The sequence below is a fragment of the Galleria mellonella genome, unplaced genomic scaffold, assembly GCF_026898425.1.
Source record: "Galleria mellonella isolate WM207_F2 unplaced genomic scaffold, CSIRO_AGI_GalMel_v1 utg158, whole genome shotgun sequence".
Taxonomy (NCBI): Eukaryota; Metazoa; Arthropoda; class Insecta; order Lepidoptera; family Pyralidae; genus Galleria; species Galleria mellonella.
The window spans coordinates 287,587-310,197 of NW_026442003.1; the positions used below are offsets into that span (position 1 = coordinate 287,587).

Below are 22,611 nucleotides of genomic sequence, written 5' to 3' on the forward strand. Positions count from 1 at the left end.
AGATTTTCAGTCTCCGTTACTAACAATCCCTTTCCCCCCAGAGGATAGGTATATTTGTACCGTATACGTTGTACTGGACGATGAGATATCACGGTCGCTATTCGTCCGTGTACAGGAGGTCCCTAGGCGTGGGACGGCCGTCCGGCGGACGCGCATGCAGCGGCGCGAGGCCCCTCAGGTGTAGATGGTCTCCGCCGTCAGCACGGGCGAACATTTTGCTCGCCATGCCGACGACGAACTCTTCAACCGATGAGACCTCTAGGCCGCGGGCGACAACGTCATTGCGTCGTTACGGTAACGGCTTATCATCAGATGGGCCGTATGCTTGTTTGCCATTCTAAGTTGCATGAAAACCCTTCAAACAGAAACACAGCCATGCAAACACGGTTGAGACACGAATGGAACAGAGGCACCCAAGCAAACGACTTTTGTACAAAGTCTTCCAATTTATTATTTTCAAAGATTCTATCTATCTACCCGTGCAAAGCCGGGTCGAATCGCTAGTTTATAATAATTAATAGCACGAACTTAGAAATAAAAATACAAGTCCTCATTTCACATTTGATTTAATATATTCGTTCTCCTGTTATCCTATTATTCTTGACTCTGATCTCCCCATCGACTGCTTACATCCTCATCCCTCGATTCCTCCTTTCCCTCCCGTGCTTTTGCCTTTCCACTTACACCCTTCTCGCCTCGTGCATTCCGGAAGCAGTTAATCCCATACACGGTATTGATTTTCATCAGATCCAAATCCGATAGGAGATCCTCGTTCTGGCCCAGGGACTTCATCACAGAACCGTCTGGATCCTAAAAAATTATTCGGTTTTAATGTAGATAAAAAGTAAGTAATAAATTTTTTTTTGATGGGAGAAAATGGTATGGTAACCCCGCTGCGCTAACGGGATACGCTGGCGGAGCACCAGTGAAGGGTGAAAGATAAGAATGAATACAGGCCAGTTAGCCCATCATGATGAATTTAATAGGAATTAACCATGATAGTTTCCAGGGGGAACCGCGAGGAGGTCGACCTGGTTGGGTATATTGCTAGTAATAGGATTCTCAATCTCCATTACTAATAATCCCTTTCCCCCCGAAGTAATAGATTAGAAACAGAGATATATTATTCGACAAAAACACAAGAGTATTTTCGAACCCATACGACATCGTAACTTTCAAGGATTCAAGAATAGTGCATATTCCTTTTTAAAAGGAGCACACTTGAAATGCGTCTAGTGTGGCGGGTGATCATGGGCGGCGGTAGTCACTTACCATCAGGTGAGCCGCATGCTCGTTTGCCCCCTTTTTTGTAGGAAAAAGTTCAGTCACAAGATACAAAGGGTTTCATTAGGGGCAAAGTGTCACACACACACTGTTATAAAAATTATAAAATATAGAAGTTATAAAGGAATCACTCGTAACTATTTATCACGCAAAATTGCATGAAAAAGTTAGCCCGATTTTTTCGAAGCATCTGTATGGAGACACTATTTTTATAATTTAAGGTAATTGTTAAAATAAAGATTAAGATATTTTTTTTATTAGCTTTTTTAATTTACGTGTAATTAAAAAAAATACATACTTGTTGTTTAAAAGTTGCTACAGTAGATATTCCAGTTTTGCCAATTTTGCGCCAAAACTGCCATGCCGGGTGGGTGGCGCTGCTGTAGTCATACGGCAGTGGGAAGGTGGCGTCCTCTCGGATTTTCTCGAAGTGATGGAGTTTATCTGAAAATGGTTTTTATGTGTGAGGAATAGAGGTTTAATTTGAAGAGTACCTACATACGTTGCCTGCTTGGGTCATGGGTGATAATGCTTTTGGATTAGGTAATAGATAGATAGATAGATAGACACTCTTTATTGTTTCCTCCAAAAGATTACAATAGTAAACTTATTATAGATATAAACAATTACAAGAAATGATCACAGTGAGAAAACAATGGGCGGCCTTATCGCTAAGAGAGATCTCTTGCAGGCAACTTTTGGATGGATAGGAGTAATTATAAACAGTTTGATCGGAGGCACGATGAGAATTCTATTATTTCTAAACATGGAGATGTGATAGACGTAATATAATACAGGAATTATTCAATGTGATGCCTGCGGCTACTTTCTATCATCGCACGGCTCGCCATCGACAGGGAGTTCACCCTCATACCCCTACAGCCTAAATGGTCGCGTACAACACTGTTTAGATATGTTTTCTCTCACGAACACTCAGGTTATGGAATGAGCTTCCTGCCGAGGTTTTCCCAAGAGACTACAGCATGGGGTTCTTCAAAAGGGAGGTAAAGAGGTTTCTTCAGGGTCGGCAACGCGCGCGTAATTCCTCTGGTATTGCAGGCGTTCATAGGCTACGTTAACCGCTTACCATCAGGTGGGCCGTATGATTGTTTGCCACCTCAGTGGTATAATTTTTTTTTTAATATATATAGGTAATAGGTTTTACCAATAGTTGCCACGCGTGGCAGGCGGGTCGGTAACCACAATTAGGCTTTGGTGATGTTTTATTAGAGGCACTACTGCCCATCCTTTAACCATTAAATGTAACCATGTTAATTCTCTATAATGTGTACCTATTGAAATAAAATTAAGTTCTGTTAGCTGCTTTCTCTTTATACAACTTAGAATGGCAAACAAGCTGACGGCCCACCTGATGGAAAGTGGTAATCGTGGCCTATAGACATGAGCAGTACCATGGACGTAACAGAGTATACTGTTTCGCCCATGATACCCTCCATGCGTTGCCATTCCTGAGGACTCCGATGTTATTCCTCTGTATCCAGTAAATTCACGCCATATCACGCCCTTCGTACTGAAACACAGCCATGCAAACACAACTGCTTTACGGTTGAAACACGAATGCGACAGAGGTACCCAAGCAATCGACTTTTGTACAAAGTCTCCCTCTGGTACGATACACACGGGGAAGAGATGGCCCATTCGACAAACAAAAAAGTGTTTTTTTTTAATTCGTTACTTCATAACTCCTTCAGTTATAATTCGATTCAAAAAATTCTTTTTTTTTTTCAAAAATTTTAGAAATTTTATCAAAATCGGTTCAGTAGTTTAGTTTTCAAATCAAAATAATTGGTATCAAAATATTTGCCACAATCCAAGTCAGTTTTTTATTGTGAATTATTATTGTATAAAGTCTCTAACGGAGGACTCACCAGTAGCGGCAGTAGCGGCGGTGTTAATAGGTGATAATGGAATGGTAACCCTGCCTGCGGTATCAGTATACACCGGCGGGGCACCAGTGAGGGATGATAGGTGACGATGTAAGCAGGCCAGTTAGTCCATCGTGACGAATTCCATTAGAATTAACCACGTCGGTTTCCAGGGGGAATTGCGTAGACGTCGACCTAATAGGGTGTATTGGTGGCTTTTCCCCACAAGTAGATGGGTAATATATAATAATATCTATATTGCATATATACATCATGAGGGGTATCATGGGCGAAACAGTATACTCTGTTATGTCCGTGGTACTGCTCATGTCTATAGGCAACAGTTACCACTTCCCATCAGGTGGGCCGTCAGCTCGTTTGCCATTCTAAGGTGTATAAAGTGACCTTTTTCCGCTATCAATGGCCAGAAGAACCCAAAATATATGTATGTAGATATCGGGTCGGTATCCATATTATCCAAGCCTACTCACCAGGCCTGACATGCCTCAAATGCACCCTGATGTACTTGTCGCGGTCGTGCCTGGCGACTTCGAAGTAGAAGCCCAGCATGGCCATTACCATCATGGCCGCGTGCTGACGGTGCTGATCGCCTTGGAACAGCTCTAGGCAACCGAATACCTGGCGACAGGTGAAAAGTTGATCAGCTAATTCGCGATTTATTGAAGGAACTATTATTGAATTCACTACCTCCTATGCCACTGTGTCAGGTTGACTGGAAGAAATCTCTTTTAGAGATAAGTCCGCCTTTGCTAACATTGTTATTAATTTATTTATCTATTTGTACATTAGTACATATATGTGTACATGGCGGACTTGATGCTAAAAGCATTCTCTCCCAGTCAACCATAGGCAAGTATCAGAATACTCGAATGCGGTACTAGTAATTATTGATATACATACATACTAAAATTACATAATGAATCAGGGGTGTTCTTCTTTAAAAATCTGTCCGATTCTAGAATAAGGGCATACGGGTATGCGACCCCGGCCTCCCGAGCCGTTGCAGTGTCCCAGTCCTTTCCGCAACTGCAATGTCCCCTCCTTTCCTTTCCCACATAAATCCTTTATTCCTCTCATTTACTAATTTCCTTTAAGCATTTCCAACGTTACCTTCTTTTTACCTCAATCCTTTCCTCCAAACCGTAGGTGGAAACCACCAACAAATGCATTTTCAAAGAGGGTTGACGTCAGGCAGGCGGCCGGGCGTAAGCCACATCCTTTAGTAATATGGTTAAAACCATATTACGCCGACCCCAAATAATAATTTGGGGTCGGCGTAATACAGAGGAATAACACCTGAGTCCTCAGGAATGGCAACGCATGGGAGGTATCATGGGCGAAACAGTATACTCTGTTATGTTCATAGTACTGCTCATGTCTATAGGCGACGGTTACCACTTTCCATCAGGTGGACCGCCAGCTTGTTTGCCATTCTAAATAGTATAAAAAAAAAAAAAATGGGGTAAGGGTAGGAAGATGATGACGATACATATTAATTTCGATTAAATTAGTTATTTTTTCCCATCAAATCTTGTACAAAATATTTCAAATTATTCTTTAATATTGCTTTTAAAGAGATATGCTTACCTGCCTGCCCCCCACGCGTCCCGTGACGTAATCCGGGCTCGTGTCAAGTTCAAGGTAATCGCTGTATCCTTCCGCGTTTTCCTCTGTAATCTCTTGTAAGCGAACACAAGTCTTCTTTTTTAAAATATTGTTAACCTCTGCGAGCCGGTCACGCATATCCGCTATATCATCTAAAATGGTACGCGAGTTTTTTAGAGGTATAAAGTTTCTGAAGACTTATTGGCGGGAAACAATTATATTAGTAGTTTTTTTTTATTTCGGGAATGATAAAGGTACAAAGTTATACAGCCTAAAATTTATATGTTTTTTTTTTTAAATACTTTGGCATTGCTTAATAATTTTTACAACTCAGTCATATTTAAGAAGGGTATTGGCGACCGGCCTATGTAAACTCTTTACTTTTTTTTATATACATTTACTTTTAAAATGTTCTTTTTTTTGCAATTTCAATTTTGTATTTTTTTGACATTGTCTATTTCTTTCTTGCTTAGTCACTGTTAATACATTTTTCTCTGCTAAATGCCGTGTCTTCATTATTTAGGTACCATCTCATCATAGTCCATCGCTTCGTAATAGGGGGCAAGGTGGACCTTGCTAGGAAAATACCCTATCAAGTCGATCTCCGAGTGGTTATTCCTGGATACCTTCGTGATTAATTATTATTGAAGTATTCATGATGGATCAACTGACCTGCTTTCATCCTTACCTGTCATCCCTTATTCCTACCCCTCCAATAGGTATATACTAATAGCGTAGGCGAGATTACCATCCATTATTATCAATTAAAAAAACATTGAGCACAGGCAGTGTTTAATTCCATCTCAAACTTCCTAACAAATACCATTAGGGGGAAAAGGGATTGTTAGTAATGGAGCCTGAGAATCCTATTGCTAGCAATATACCAACCAGGTCGACCTCCTTGCGGTTTTCCCTAGAAACTATCACGATTAATTCCTGACGAATTCATCATGATGGGCTAACTGGCCTGTTTTCATTCTCATCGATCACCCTTCACTGGTGCTTCGCCAGCGTATCCCGTTAGCGCAGGCGGGGTTACCATGCCATTTTCACCTATCAAAAAAAAAACCATTAAAAAGCTTATTGTTTACAGGAGTTACTAAGAGGAAATATTTGTCTTTTCTGTATCCTATAAGAGTATAGGATAGAAAAAAGTCGCAGCACTGAATGTGTGGCTGTAGCCCGTTCATACATAAACGATATATCTCCTTTGGAAAACACACTATATCCTGAGGAGATAAACAACATCGCTACAAAGAACATGTTACAATTCCTGTCACTGTTAGGAGTTAGCAGCGAACTTTGAAAAGAGGCGAGCACAAAAGATCGTGGAAAGGTCGCAGTGTCACAGGTTTTTGTGCCAGAAAAAACCCGTCTTTCAATAACAATAAAGTCCTATCGGAATTATAATAAACAATAATTCAAAAATACTTGTAATCAAGTTTACTTGAATCATCGTCATCATTTCAGCCGTTATCTGTCCACTGCTGGACATAGGCTTCCCCCATAGACTGTTTTAAGGAACGGGACCGTCACTTGGGGCAGTTTACCATTGGGAAGATTTTGTCAGTAGTTAACATGCTTGGCAGTAAGTAGGATGGGCAACCACATTTAGGCTTTGGAGCGTTTGTTTCGGTTTGAAGGGTGGGATATGGCGTGAAATTACTAGGTACAGAGGAATAACACCCGAGTCCTCAGGAATGGCAACGCATGGGGGGTATCATGGGCGAAACAGTATACTCTGTTATGTCCATGATACTGCACATGTCTATAGGCGACAGTTACCACTTTCCATCAGGTGGACCGTCAGCTTATTTGCCATTCTAAGTTGTATAAAAAAAAGGTCTTAACTGTTGAATATAAGTCTCCCAATTGGGGAGTTTTGGCAGTTGCCACGCTTGGTAGACGGATTGGCAACTGCAGTTAGGCTTTGAAGATGTTTCAAAAGGGACGTGACCTTACCTCGTCTTCCTTCATATCTTATGACGTCCACGAGACAGGAAGGAGTGGCCTATTCTATGCCGAGACTAGACAGTGATTGAGTTTACTTAATTAAGAGATATTTATTTATTTATTTATTCATAGGAAAACCAGGGCTACACTACAGCAAATAAATACAGTTTTAGGATCACAAAATAAGCCACTAATAGGTTTTCACAAGTAGCAACAATATAGATACAAGGCGCTGTACACAAAGCAACAAAAATAGGAGTTAACAAAAAAAGTGAAGTTAAATAAAAGCTTATTAGCTTCATTGCCATTATAAAACTGTCATGACTTGTGATACTCACATGCTGGGTCTTCCTTGATTATGTATCTCACAACGCCATCTGGCCACTTCCTCTCATCATAAAATTCTCGATTCTTTCTCGAAATATTAATAACTGTGGCCACAAATGTGGCTGTGTTCTTTTCTGTTATTACTTCACTCGAATCCAATTTCAACTTTTTTAATCGGGCCCTTTAAAAAGTGAAAAAAATTTAACCTTAAACATAGAAATACTGCAATATGATCTTAATTTCTAAATTTTTTTTTCATGCAATTGGAAATAGCAAATAAGCTAATGGATCACCTTATAGAAAGTTTATCATTTACCTCCTTACCTTTTACAACCATCTACCAAATAACATTAGAGAAGTAACAGCTCATACAGTGTTTAAACGTAAACTTAAAAATTGGCTGTTATGTAACGGGTTTTATACCATTAATGAATATTTCGCTAAAAAAAACAAATGCACTTCACAACTTACACTAGAGATACCATGATGCTTTTGTTCTTATACACTAATTAACATCACAGTTTGTAAAATATTTTATTAATTTCGACAACTATTGTACAGGTTGTTTTTCCGTTTACTTTTTTTTTTTTTATACTTCTTAGAATGGCAAACAAGCTGACGGCCCACCTGATGGAAAGTGGTAACCGTCGCCTATAGACATGAGCAGTACCATCGACATAATAGAGTATACTGTTTCGCCCATGATACCCCCCATGCGTTGCCATTCCTGAGGACTCAGGTGTTATTCCTCTGTACCCAGTAAATTCACGCCATATCCCACCCTTCAAACCGAAACACAGTTATGCAAACACAACTGCTTCACGGTTGAAACACGAATGGGACAGAGGTACCAAAGCAATCGACTTTTGTACAAAGTCTCCCTCTGTAATAAATAATAATAATATATTGTATGACAAAGGAAAGGAAATATAATGTAGAATATATATATATAAATTTCTTATATTGTTAGTTATTTGCACGCCGACATAGAGGCAGAATGTACACGGGAAATATAAACCTCTATCATCTAAAATTATCTGCATTCTAGCAAAAGAAATTCATTTCATTTCATAACTTACCATTACCTCTAGAAAGTAATCATGGGTAATATGGATTCTGATCCGATATCTTGAGTTCCTCTGAATATTGATGGTGGAAAAAGATTTTTACCCATTTCGATATCACCCATATCGGTCTGATATCTATTTTTGGATATATTAAAAGTCTGTTATCCAATATTATTTTTTGGATAACAGATTTTTATATATTTATTATTGGACCACTATTGTAAATAAAATATATACATATTGCTATATATTATACTACCCACCCCTACTAGAAAGGGCACAACAGACATTAAAGAATTCACTGTTATGCCCTTGTACCCTATCTTGAGAACTAAGATCTTTTGCCTTCGTACCCAGTAATTTTACTGCCATATTCCACTATACAATTCAAACGACCAAGTCGCTCCCATGTTAGTAATTAATATACGTACAGATTTGAATTCAAGACTTTCGAGGTATTTCCGGGCCTCTTTATCGAGTAATATATAAAAAAATACAAACTTTTGTTCTTTGCCTTTCTGATAAATTTCTGTTTCTTCAATACGTTTCTGTCTCTTCTTCTTTCTTACTTCATCGCTGTTATCTTCTGTATCACCGTGTACTATTTTCTTTGGCTTGCAATTTAGTTTTTTAAATTTGCTTTCTACTTCACTATTACGCTCTTGTAGTTTATATCTCTTTTGTCTTATTTCATCTTCGCTGTTGTTCTCATTAGAAAAACCTTGTTTCTCGTAACGATAATCTTCTGTGTCACTATCTTCTTCTTTTTTATGTTTATTCCTTTTACCTTTATGGTTCTTCATTCTTCCTCTCTCTTTTTCTGTTGACAATGCAGACGAACTCCATTCTTTTTTTCCTCGTTTACTTTTGACCCTGTTTTTATTGCATAAGTTATAAATATATATTGTGTAAAGCAAATGTTATTCTCTGTTGAAAATTATATTATATAAAAATTCTGTACAGTAAAGAGCAAAACATAGGATGATATAAAATTATTAAATTCAATATCTATCTATATCTATCCTATTTAAGAGCTGCGCTCTTGTCGGTGGAGCTCTTGCCACTCACTATGATTTTCAGCGAGTCTCTTCACCTCTTGATACGACACGACACCAACTCCTTCCTTGATTTGCCTTATGTAACTATGTCTTGGTCTCCCTCTTCCCCTCCTTCCTTCTATCTTACCTTCTATTATAATGTTCATAAGTTCGTCATGTCGTATCAAGTGTCCAAACATTTTTCCCCTTCTCAATAACTACTGCTAAATTAAATTTGTGCTCAGGCACTAGCTTAGAATCTACTGCTTCCAAATTTGGATGCATAATAAGATTACTTACTGTATTTATTTCGTGAATGTCAAAAGAAAAGTATTTAAATATGAGTTATAACAATAAAGAATATAGTTACCTTGCAAAATTTGACGACAAATTCGTCGTCAAATTTTGCAAGGTAAATCCACAGTCAAGACAGTAAAGAACTATTTCCTTCCAAACTTCCTGAGAAGAACTAGGAAGACAATACCAGACTCATTAGTCCCGAATTGTCATACTCGTATCAAAGCATCCGGACTTCTTCAATACGATCAATTTCTATGTTTTTCTTTTTACAAATTAGGGAAATGTAAATGCAGATTCACGTAATAAAAAGTGTTTACGAACGTCAGGGTATTTATTAATAGCATTGGTTCGTTTTGTTGCATTTCTGTAAAATTTTACCAAAACAAAAATATTAGAATTGAAAACTTTAATTTACTAGATTGTCAAGAGACATTCCCTATCTCAAGATTGATTAGACGAAGTAAATAATAAAACAACTGAGATTAATTCCTTAATGTGCTTCTCGAAGAACATAAAAGATTTTTTTCAATTATGATAGTGTTTGTCAGCAAAGATATTTTTTATGTAACGTAGAATGGCAGATAAGCTAACGGCCCACCTAATGAAAAACGGTAATCATTCACTTATAGACATGAACAGCATCATGAAGATCATAGTTGAAACTGTGACGGCCATAATACGTCTCCTTATACGTTATCATTCCTGAGGACAAAGGTGTTATACCTCTGCACTTTATAATTTCACTGCAATATTTCCTTGAAACCGAAACATAGTTATGTACGTAAGCACAGCAGGGTCTCGGTAAAAACATAAATGGAACAAATATTTACGTAAATCCAAATAATTTAATAACTATAAATAATGAAATTTAATATAATCTTGTCTATAAACTTGTGTAATATCAAATAATAACTAAAAATTATTGATTTCATCTCCACGAACTTTATTACAATCAAAATGATACAGAGTTTAATTTTTTTAAACTTACTTAAACCGACGTTTTTGGAAGCGTCTCTCCTCTTCGGAATACGGTATTTTCAATGAAATCGTTGAGCCCATCCTTAAATCTGGTTTGTTGGTGATTGCTTCTTCAACTACAATTACTTCTAAATCGTCTTTTGCATTCTCATTCTCTGTTACATGTCTTTTTCTTCTTCTGATTGCTTCTGTTTCATTGTTTCCATTATCAGAACGTAAATTAATGAATGGCTTTGGTAAATCTCTGCTGTCGTGTTTTGTGGATTGGAAATATACAGGTCTGTGTTGTGTCGAATACATCACTGGTCCAGATTTAGTAGATTTATATGTTTCTAGACATCTATTAGACTCGTGCCAACTGCATCGGGCTCGTTGGTAACCCTCAATGGTACCAGACTCTTGACAAAACTGCGTCAAATTGGCTACAGCTCGTTCAACCATATTTCTAGCATAATTAGTCACAATTTCAACTATACCTAAAAGGTCTGCATTATTTTTTTCAGCATTTATCCCGATTCGAAGTTTAGGGACTTCTGGTTCAGATTTATTACAATATTTGAGTCTAACATTGTTAAGCGCTAAAGATGATATTTTATATACTTGCTCAATAATATTTTGCAATTCATCTTCTATACCAAGTTCTTTTAATGTTTCATCAGCTACTTTAGTATTTGAATCTTCTGTATTTTCAGATCTTTTTTTAAAATCATCTACCATGTCAGGTGGGGGAGTGATATTTGGATTCACACGTAAACTTCTATTCTCTTCTACGTCTCTCTTCTTGCGGGCTACGCCGGGATAGTTTTGGCATAATTCTATTTTCTCTTGCCGATCTCTCCGCTGGCATTCGGGGCCATAAATAATCTCAATCTTTCGAATGTCCTGACTAGTTAAACCAATTCGATTTTGTTTAACTCTATGATCCTGAAAAATAACATAAATTATATTATATACATTACTAATAGCATAGATTCTCAGCAGCTTTATGTTTAGTAATATGCCAAATCAAGCTGAGTCGATTAGAGTCATCATCATCATCATATCAGCCATCCAACCATCATAAAATCATTAAATTCACCTTAATTATGACAGTACGATGCCCATTCTTGCTGTAATCACGTTCACCAAAGTGCATGACGCTATTTACGTCATAAGGCAGTAACTGCCATTCGAACGGGAGATTCATCTCTTTTATAAACAATGTAACAGTACCTAAAACAAAATGGCGTCGTTAGTGGTGAATAAAAGAAAGAGAAGGAAGCTTCGCTGAACTCATACTGCGTACGACCACCTAATTGGGGGTAAGGGATTATTAGTAATGGGGTCTAATTGACCCAAGTCGACCTCCACGCGGTTCCCTCTGGAAACGGTCGTGGTTAATTCTAGTGGAATTCGTCACGATGGGCTAACTGACCTGTCTTTTTATCCTCACCTGTCATCCCTCACTGGTGCCCGGCCAGCGTAAACCGATAGCGCAGGCGGAGTTACCATTCCATTATCACCTATAAAAAAAAAAAACGCTAATTAGTCCCACAATAACATTTGCATAAACTCCCGCGCAAATGACAAACACTAGCCGTCTCATTTGTTCTCATTGTTATAATCACTCCGTCCCTTTTTAATTATTTGACAAAGTATTAGTGTTTACGTAATATAAATTATAATATACTTTTCAGTTATTTCTTGAACGTACGATGTATCTTCTTAAAAAAAAATATTAAATTTAAGTGGACATAGCCGCGCTTTTATCTAGTACATAGTACATTTCCCCAAGCACTGTTGAGTACAAAGGCATCATTAAATATACGTCGATAACAAATAAAATATTAATCCTTGTGAACACAACAAGAGAACACAAGGTGATATAAATTATGTAGATAATGGAATTGATAACAATAACAGACTTATACTCATTAAATATAAAGTGATAAGTAAAGACAACTATTTCTAGTCCGTTATCGAACTTGGCGAGGAAAACATGTCGAACGAGACTGATTTCAAACTAGGTTTAAACGTTTTCATAGAGACGAATCTACAATCGCCCGACTACGATGGCATGATTTTAATATTGTACCCTGAAGAGTTAAACGTTCAGTTGCCCAGACACATTGGGAGTTTCGTGGAGAGATGCTCGAAATTGGACAAGCACATACATAACACGACAACTGTATGGAACTGCGAGTATGTGTCTGGTGAAAGACTGATAATTTCACCCACCGGTAAGATCACTGCTTATCACGACGTCACCGTTGTGAAGGAAGCTGCAAGGAAAGGTATGATCAGAGCATTAGACGCAGGAGCGAGGAATCCGTTATTAGTGGTGCAGAGTGTTGTGGAATTTCCCGATGCGCAGCTAGTGTGCATTCTAGGTGCATTAGAAGCTCTGTATATACCGCTGCAAATAAGAGAACGAGGAACTGTGAAGAACTATAGCAAGCTTGGGTTTTACGCAGAAGACAAACTGAACGAGGGCTTTGACAGGATAGTTAGGAATGCTATAGCTTTGGAAAGAGCTAGAGTCTTCACTAGAGACATCGGAGGCGCCGATCCGGAAAGGATGACTCCGGGTAATGTCGTGGAATACGTTAAGAGCTCATTCGCTGGTGACATCAATATCAAGATTACAGTGATTGAAGATGAAAAAATTATTGCACAGGATTATCCACTCTTGGCTGCTGTGTCCAGAGCTGCTAATCGCATAGACAGACACAAAGCGAGGATCGTTGAAATAGAATACAAACCGTCAGATCCTAGCAGAATAACTGAGACTATCATGCTTGTTGGTAAAGGAGTTACATACGACACTGGTGGTGCTGATATCAAAATTTCTGGCAAAATGCCTGGAATGTCACGGGACAAATGTGGTGCCGCCGCTGTAGCTGGTTTCTTGAAGGCTTGTTCCATACTCAAACCACCTCATTTGAAGGTAATTGGAGTGTTATGTCTCTGTAGAAACTCAGTAGGTGAAGATTCCTACGTAGCCGATGAATTGCTGGTGTCTAGAAGCAACAAAACTGTAAGAGTCACTAATACAGATGCAGAGGGACGTTTCGCAATGGCCGATTCTGTGTTCAAAATGGCTGAATTGGCCGGTAATGAGCTGAATCCTCATATCTACACGATAGCAACGTTAACTGGTCACGCCAGAGCTTGTTACGGTAAATACACCGCAATTATGGACAACCATAGTGCCAGAGCTGCCAACCATGCAAGCAGACTACAATTTTCTGGATCAAGAGTGGGAGAAGGTATAGAAGTGTCGGTGATCAGACAAGATGACCTAGCCGTTAACGTTGGGAAGTGCAAAGGCGATGATTTACTTCAAGTTGATATGGAAACGAAGTCGCGTCATCATCAGTTAGCTGCCGGCTTCCTCATTAAGGTTGGGGGTCTGGAGAATAAAAATGTCAAGTATACCCATATGGATATAGCCGGGTCTGCTGGCGAAGCGCCCAACGAACCGAGCGCTGTGCCGATTTTGTCCTTATGCCATTTACACAGAGTTCTATTGTTTTAAAGAAAAAGATTACGGCAACTTTGTACTGTAGCAAACAGTTCTTAATCTATGCTCAATGCATTGTTTCATCGTAAATATTTGAGGTCAAACTTCAAACTTGTGTTTATAAACAAATATTATTAAAAACATACGATATCGTACATAGTTTGAGAAGGAATATAAAACAATATATTTAAGTTTATTACTTATAATCATGTTTATATTTTGTTTTTATTTTACAATAAATCTGTATGTTTTTCATTAATCTATGTCTTCACGCCCCTTCTTTACTGGGTAAGCAGGAATTCTTTATGATTTTCATTATTTAATTATTTCTAATTTGTACCAAGTTTCATCATCTGGCGAGCTAAGTATCTGACAATAATAGGTGCCTACATTTAGATAACATTATCTTTTGATTTAACAATTTTGATAAGTTTTATCTATGCGTTCTAAATAATTAACTACTATTTATTTTTACTATCTGTTTCCCGCTACTTCACTTGCGTAAACCTTTTCCGAATTTTGTTTATTTTATATCACGTAACTAACTATATCTCTTTTTAATAATACAGTCGTTAGCAATCCACTGTTGACCATAAGCCTCTCCCTTGGGGAGTTTTGTCAGTAGTTCCTACGCTTCACCAGAGGGAGACTTTGTACAAAAGTAGGTTTGCTTGAGTACCTCTGTCCTATTCGTGTTTCAACCGTAAAGCAGTTGTGTTTGCATGACTGTGTTTCGGTTTGAAGGGTGGGATATGGCGTGAATTTACAGGGTACAAAGGAATATCACCTGAATACTCAGGAATGGCAACGCATGGGGGGTATCATGGGCGGAACAGTATACTCTGTTATGTTCACGGTACTGCTCATGTCTATAGGCAACGGTTACCACTTTCCATCAGGTGGGCCGTCAGCTTGTTTGCCAATCTAAGTGGTATAAAAAAAAAGCTTGGCAGGCGGGTTGGTAATCGCAGTTAGGTTTTAGTAATGTTTAGGAGGGACGCTGCTGTCTGTCTTTTTTCATTATTAAGTTTCCTTAGTCGCCTCTTACGACACCCATGGGAAAGGAAGGGGTGGCCCATTCTATGCCGGGAGCTACACGGCACATATAAATTGAATGATTAATTATATAATATACTTAATAATTAATAATAAATTGATTCTGACGGGTGAATGGCATTTAGGGCGTATGGCGTTTAGGGGTACCGTTTTGGGGTTAGGTTAGGTTTTTTTTTTGATGGGTGAAAATGGTATGGTAATTCCGCCTGCGCTAACGGGATACGCTGGCGGAGCACCAGTGAAGGGTGATAGATGAGAATGAAAACAGGCCAGTTAGCCTATCATGATGAATTCATCAGAAATTAACCATGATAGTTTCCAGGGGGAACCGCGAGGAGGTCGACCTGGTTGGATATATTGCTAGCAATAGGATTCTCAGTCTCCATTACTAACAATCCCTTTCCCCCCACCATTTTGGGGTTAGGTTATCTGATAAAATTGTTATATTTGTAATTTTTGTCTGATTAGTATACTCACATTTTTTTAAAATTTTTGTTACTATACATATATACATATTAAAAATGTATATTTGTATATTCACATTATTTTACGCATACATATCTCTATATGTATTTTAAAAAACGAATAGTTTCGTGCCTCCAGTTAAACTGTTTATAATTACTCCTCTCCATCCAAAGGTTGTCTGCAAGAGATCGCTCTTAGCGATAAGGTCGCCCATTGTATTCTTAGTGAAATATTTTCTTGTAATTGCTTGTATTTATTTTTATAATCTTATGAAGGGAATAAAGAGTATCTATCTATTTATCTATGTATCGAAAGAGGCATAGATTAACAATATTATTTGCGTTAAGAAATAAAATATTTTCACATCCGTGAACCGTCTGCTCGTTTGCCTCCCTAACAATAATAAAAAAAAAAATACAGTGTTACCATAACTTACTACAGATACATTGGGATCGACACTGAGGCGCCGTTTCTTTAGAATTAAAAATTAAATTTCATATCACAGCGAAATATTTATTCTAAAAGAACAATCTGAAACAAATTTCTAAAAGATTTAAGTCGAAAATTATAAATTTAGTTTACGATGTGGACCATAAACAGTAATTTCACGAAAATATCAAATTAAAATATTAGGTTAGGAGATAGAAAAATGGCGCCATAGAATCGACTCCAGAGTTGCCAGTTATGAAAATAGGGATGTGCTGAATTGTTGTATCAGCTGTTATCTGTCCATTGCTAAACATAGCCTCCCCCATAAGGGAGTTTTGCCAGTAGTTGCCACATGCTGAGTACTTCCAACAAAATCATTCACTTACTTGGTTCTACATTCTCCATCTGCACGTCAATATACTCGTCTCTGTTGGGGCGGTTGTGCTCAAAAGGGAAACCGAGAGCCTTCATGATAATCATGTCGATCTTGGGCGAACGGAGACAGTCGTACCCAAGGGTTATTTTCTATTAATGGATGAAAATAATTTATAATGTAATATTATTTCATCATATCAGCCGTTAACTTTTTTTTTCGATGGTTGAAAATGGTTTGGTAACCTGCCTAACGGGATACGCTGGCGGAGCACCAGTAAAGTGTGATAGATGAGAATGAAAACAGGCCAGTTAGCCCATCATGATGAATTCATCAGGAATTAACTATGCTAGTTTCCAGGGAGAACCGCGAGGAGATCGACCTGGTTGCGTATATTGCTAGCAATGGGATTCTTAGTCGCCATTACTAACAATCTCTTGCCCCCCTAATCAGCCGTTAACTGATTAAGCCGTCCACTGCTGAAGATAGGCCCCCTCCTATTGCAGAGTTTTGGCAGTAGTTGCCACGCTTGTTGGATTTGTTAGTAATAGGGCCTAACCGCCCCATTGCGGGGGGAAAGGGATTGTTAGGTATACGAATTATCAATCCTATTACTAGCAATATACCTTATCACGTGGACCTCCTCGTGGTTCCCCTTGGAAACCATCATAATTGATTCATTGGTATCTTTGTCATGATGGGTTAACTGATCTGCTACATCCTCATTTATCATCCCTTATTGGTGCCCCGCCAGTATATACCAATAGCGTAGGCGGGGTTACTATTCCATTATCATCCATTGAATAAAAAAAGCCGCCCCATTGCTGGCAAAATACACAGTCAGATCGCACTCCACGTGGCCCTGGAAATCATCGTGTTGAATTCCAGCTATATTCATCACGATGGGCAAACTGACCTGCTTTTTCATTCTCACCTATCATCCCTCACTGGTGCCCCGTCAGCGTGTGCCGTTGGCGCAAGCAGGATACCGTCGTTTACAAACAGATTTTATTTGGTGCCAACCAAAGATAATGTCGAAATAAATTACATGAGGCTCGTCCATCGAATGTCCAATGGTATCCAATATACACTTCCTTATGCCGGTCGGGTTCTCGAAGTACAGGATGTGCTGTTTGCCCTCCGGCGCGACCAAGGCCGGCAAGAATTTAAGACATGTCTTGTACGCGAAGAGAGACAGCGTTGTCATTATTGACAACGACTGTTCATGATCTGAAAGAAAGCTTGGATTGGTAAGCAAGCTGACGACCCAACTGATGCAAAGTGGCAACCGTTGCCTATTGACATGAGCAGTACCATGGACATAACAGAGTATACAGTTTCGCTCATAATACCCCCCATGTGTTGCCATTCCTGAGGACTCAGGTGATATTCCTTTGAACCCTGTACATTCACGCCATATCCCACCCTTCAAATCGAAACACAGCCATGCAAACACAACTGCTTTACGGTTGAAACACGAATGGGACAGAGGTACTCAAGCAAACCTACTACACTGTACTGTACAAAGTCTCCCTCTGGTGAAGCGTAGGAACTACTGACAAAACTCCCCAAGGGGGAGGCTTATGGTCAACAGTGGATTGCTAACGACTGTATTATTAAAAAGAGATATAGTTAATTACGTGATAGAAAAAAAAACAAAATTCTCTGTACCCTGTAAATTCACTGCCATATCCCACCCTTCAAATCGAAACACAGCCATGCAAACACCTGTATTATGGCAGATACACGAATGGAACAGAGGTGACCAAGCACATAAGTTTTGAACACACACTGACGGCACATCTGATAGGCAATGGTAACATTTCTTATACCACGAAGGTGGGAAATAAGCATACAGCCTGTCTGATGGTAAACAGGATCTGTGTCTATGGCCGCCTGCTATACTAGGGATGTCATGTGTGCGTTGTCAACCTTGAAGAAACCTTAATACGTCCTTTTTGAAGAATCCCATACTGTAGCCTCTAGGGAAAACCTCAGCTGGGAGCTCATTCCGCAGCCTGCGGTTCGTGAGAGAAAATTCCTGCGAAACTGCACTGTACGCGACCATATAAGTTCTAAGCATGTGAAGATGAACTTTTTTTTAAATTTTTTTTATACTACTTAGAATGGCAAACAAGCTGACGGCCCACCTGATGGAAAGTGGTAACAGTCTCCTATAGACATGAGCAGTACCATGGACATAACAGAGTATACTGTTTCGCCCATGATACCTCCCACGCGTTGCCATTCCTGAGGACTCAGGTGTTATTTCTCTGTACCCAGTAAATAATAATAATAATAACTTTATTGCATAACCATGATTTTAACAAACTCAGCACTGGAAATTACAGTAAAAGTAGATACGAATTCATTTGTACATTTGGATCAGTTCAAACATCTGTGTCTGAACTAGGTTGTAGAACCTGTATCTCAGACAACAGCACTCAACCCTCATTACATAGTATAATATTAGTTCAGCAAAATTTTTAGTGCTACATATAGAATGTTGATTTTATATAAAGTTAGTTTATCTAATTATAACAATTGGCAATAATGAAAACTGTGAAATAATGTGCTCCCTGTCTTTTTTTGACATTATTATTATTGAATGGTGTGTGTGTGTGTGTGTGTTGCTTTTTTATAATACTATTTATAAAAATTTGTCGAACAGTTAAGACTGCACATGATCGATATAGAAGATGCGTTGAGAAGTAAATCGGGCGAAAGGTACTGACCTTAAGAATTGCCCTTTGGGCAATTTCAAGCTTAATTAATGAAGATTTTGAAGCTCCGCCCCAGCTAGATACACAATATGATAATATTGATTCAACTAAAGACACATATACACGCTTAATGATCAGTACATCTGCAATATATCTTAATTTTTTAAACACATAAATAAGTTTTCTAAGTCGTGTTACTAAGAGTTCTATATGACATTTAAAATTCAGATTAGAATCTAGCATTACTCCTAAATATTTTAAAGAATTCGTCATTTTTAGTAAAGGGCATTTACAAGTTGATTTGTGTTATTACATTCGTTATTTGTGTTATTACATAGTTAGTAAATTCACGCCATATCCCACCCTTCAAACCGAAACACAGCCATGCAAACACAACTGCTTTACGGTTGAACTCTCTGTCGATGGCGAGTGGTGAGATGATAAAAGTTGGCTGTGGGCACTATTTCAAACAATCCCTCAGAACGCGGTCCGTCATACAGACGGTAGAACACACGAAGGGAACCAGAGTCTCTTCTTTAGAGTTAAGGGCTTGATACCGCCTGTCATCGCATTAGCATTTAACTGTCCACTGCTGAACATAAGCCTTCCTCTTTGGGGATTTTGTCAGAAGTTACTACGCTTGGCAGGCGGATTGGCAACCTCAATTAGACTTCGGACTTGTTTTCAGAGGGACGCTGCTGCCCACCCATCGCCCTCCTTTAGTCGTCTCTTACGACACACACGGGAAAGGAAGGGGTGGCCTATTCTATGCCGGGATTACACGATGCCACCTGTGATCATTGACAATTCTTATAGCATGTCTTTGAACCGAGTCAAAAGGACCAAGCCGGTATCTAGGTGTTTCATGCAAGCCTTATCTGTAGATACGAAAAAGGCATATTTCATTAATCACTGTACAGGTTAAAAACGAAATTGTTAATAGTACATAATAATAAATTCAATCTATGTTAGCTGAACTTAAACCAGAAATTTTTGAACATCTCTGTAAATGATTGATGCCCATTAATTCTTCTCTTTCCGCATCTAGGGAAAGTAGATAAAGTTTTGTTTGAGAAATCAGTTCAGGGTACGATAGGGCTGATATACCTGTAAAAGGTAAAAGCCCTTAAAATAATAATAATAAAAAAAAATACTAAATGTATTGTCATATTATTATAAAACAAATTATACATTAAACTGACATTATATTATAATTGTTTTACCAATTAATAATATCTTTAAAAATTAACATTTCAATTATTAAGTTATTCACATTATTATCTCAATTAGTGGTCGCCGTGTGGTCGAAGTTCGACCATAACATTATATTGCAATAAATGGATTTATTATGGTTATGTTTTACATTCAGTAAGACTATAGACAAATAATATTAAAAACAAACTACCTACTACATACCAGAGGGAGACTTTGTACAAAAGTCGTTTGCTCGGGTACCTCTATCCCATTCGTGTTTCGACCGTAAAGCAGTTGTTTGCATGGCTGTGCTTCGGTTTGAAGGGTGGGATATGGCGTGAATTTACAGGGTACAGAAGAATAACACCTGAATCCTCAGAAATGGTGACGCATGGGGGGTATCATGGGCGAAACAGGATACTCTGTTATGTCCACGGTACTGCTCATGTGTATAGGCGACGGTTACCACTTTCCATCAGGTGGGCCGTCAGCTTGTTTGCCATTCTAAGTTGTATAAAAAAAGACAAACTTAATGAGTAAACACACTTTCACATAAGTATATAATTTTTAACAAAGACAGCAAGGATTAAGTAAAGATTCTCTGTTTGTATAGTGACAAACAAAAATATATAAAATATATATATATATAAATCTTACCGAAATGCTTCGGGTTGATATAAAATGGTACAGTTCCGTTTGGCCAAAACACAAATGTCTCCTTCGACAACACTGAAGAATAAATTTAAATATATATTTAATACGAAATTAATATTTTCCTTTATTAATGTTTAATTTACAAACTTACATAAAAAAGAATATATGTTAAATAATAAAAACTGTAACTGGACGCAGTGGCGTAACAATAGAGAGACCCAACCAGGTCGACCTCCTCACGGTTCTCCCTGGAAACTATCATGGTTAATTCCTGATGAAGTCATCATGATGGGCTAACTGGCCTGTTTTCATTCTCATCTATCACCCTTCACTGGTGCTCCGCCAGCGTATACCGTTAGCGCAGGCGGGGCTACCATACCATTTTCACCCATAAAAAAAAACCGTCCACCTGCCTGACGTCTACCCTCTTAGCTAGTATAAATATAAAAGTATAAAAATATTTTTACCTCCGCTAATTTTAACAGCATCGCATATTGGATTATGTACTAAAGCAATATGACATAATGACAAAAAAATATATCCTAGTTCCCACATAGTTACATACACTGTACGAGAAAGAGTTGTTTAAATTTTTTTTATAACTTTTATTGCACGAAATGCATTAGTTTTATTGAAATCTGTGAAAACATTGGTTTATTGTAAATTGCGAAAACTGATAAGCTAGCTCATGCTATTAGAAATACAGCTCTAGACAAGTGGTACGCGAATCTAGCAATAGAATCAAATGCCAAACGTATTTATTTATTGAAATTATATACTTACACGTAAAACTACAAATTAACAGATCGAAACGGCTGTATACGTTTAGTCCTTTTGCCTTCTCTATTCCTATAAGAGTAAACAGATCCAAAAAAAATTACATATGTACACGTAAATTTTTGAAATTCGAAGGGGCTCTTGCATTGTAAAAAAAAAAGATAGTGCAACTAAACTATTGATCAATCCGGATGCAATTTAATATAATTTCCCGCCTTTTCTTACTATAAGAATTTATTTTTTTAATCCGTTTTGTTCTACTAGTAGATTGGAGCAGTTTTTTTTAATGTTTTTTTATTAGTAGAACGGAATGGACTGGGAAATTCGATAAGTATCAAGTGTAAGGTATACGTAAACAGCTAAATCGTATAACAATATAGATATAATCGAAATGGTCCCCGCTCAGCGTTATCCTGCAGCCGATGAGCTAAAGCGCAAACTGTCGGGGGAAAGGGATTGTTAGCAATGGCTAGAATAGCAGCTCCATTGCTAGCAATATGCCCTATTAGGTCGACCTCAACATGTTTCCCCCTGAAAACCATCGTGAACAATTCTTGTTGAATTCGTCACGATGGGCTAACTGACCTGCTTTATCCTCACCTATCATCCTTCACTGGTGCCCGTCGGTGTATACCGATAGCTCAGGCGGGGTTACCATTTCATTATCATATTATTAAAAAAAAACCCCACATAATACATAAACATTACTTTTAATATATATGGATAAACTAATACATATGAAATATATACATACAATAAATAATAAATTAAAACAACGATAAGCATTATGAGATATAATAACTATTGAGTGACCTGTAACTAGAGCTGGTTTTGTTGACTCAACAAATAATTGAAAAGCCTTCTTTTAAAAATATCCTTACTTGATGCTCTGCGTAGATCTACAGGGATTTTTATTCTATTATTTTTTTTTTTACATTGACAAGCGCTGCTAGAATGCATATCGCCTGCTATTGAACCAA

The 22,611-nt window shown here is 38.1% G+C and overlaps 2 protein-coding genes across 3 annotated transcripts; one reads left to right on the forward strand and one right to left on the reverse strand.

Annotated features, from left to right (window-relative positions):
- Positions 1 to 550: 550 nt before the first annotated feature.
- LOC113520895 (uncharacterized) lies at positions 551 to 21,563 on the reverse strand. 2 transcript variants are annotated; one of them, XM_031911798.2, is made up of 12 exons: positions 21,322 to 21,560; positions 20,858 to 20,929; positions 17,332 to 17,513; positions 16,297 to 16,435; positions 11,537 to 11,670; positions 10,469 to 11,382; positions 8,645 to 9,016; positions 7,088 to 7,257; positions 4,779 to 4,948; positions 3,662 to 3,809; positions 1,583 to 1,728; positions 551 to 810 (listed from the first exon to the last, which is right to left on the reverse strand). In XM_031911798.2, exons 1-12 carry the CDS (start codon positions 21,407 to 21,409, stop codon positions 595 to 597), a joined length of 2,751 nt encoding a protein of 916 aa, XP_031767658.1. In that variant the 5' UTR covers positions 21,410 to 21,560; the 3' UTR covers positions 551 to 594. The 2 variants fall into 2 exon arrangements, with proteins under 2 accessions (XP_031767658.1, XP_052748441.1); XM_052892481.1 differs by lacking the exons at positions 16,297 to 16,435; positions 17,332 to 17,513 and having other exon boundaries at positions 21,322 to 21,563.
- Positions 12,396 to 14,215, forward strand: LOC113520906 (putative aminopeptidase W07G4.4). The gene has a single exon (XM_026906323.3). It carries the CDS (start codon positions 12,437 to 12,439, stop codon positions 13,973 to 13,975), a length of 1,539 nt encoding a protein of 512 aa, XP_026762124.1. The 5' UTR covers positions 12,396 to 12,436; the 3' UTR covers positions 13,976 to 14,215.
- Positions 21,564 to 22,611: the final 1,048 nt, after the last annotated feature.

Bases quoted from the DNA above. Each gene is read 5' to 3' on its own strand.
- LOC113520906 (XM_026906323.3), top strand. From the start codon at position 12,437: ATGTCGAACGAGACTGATTTCAAACTAGGTTTAAACGTTTTCATAGAG.
- LOC113520895 (XM_031911798.2), bottom strand. From the start codon at position 21,409: ATGTGGGAACTAGGATATATTTTTTTGTCATTATGTCATATTGCTTTA. The intron at 7,258-8,644 runs GTTTGTATTTTT...CACTTTTTAAAG, and splicing joins CAGAAAGGCAAAGAACAAAA to GGCCCGATTAAAAAAGTTGA. The intron at 3,810-4,778 runs GTAAGCATATCT...ACCTGTCGCCAG, and splicing joins GACGCGTGGGGGGCAGGCAG to GTATTCGGTTGCCTAGAGCT.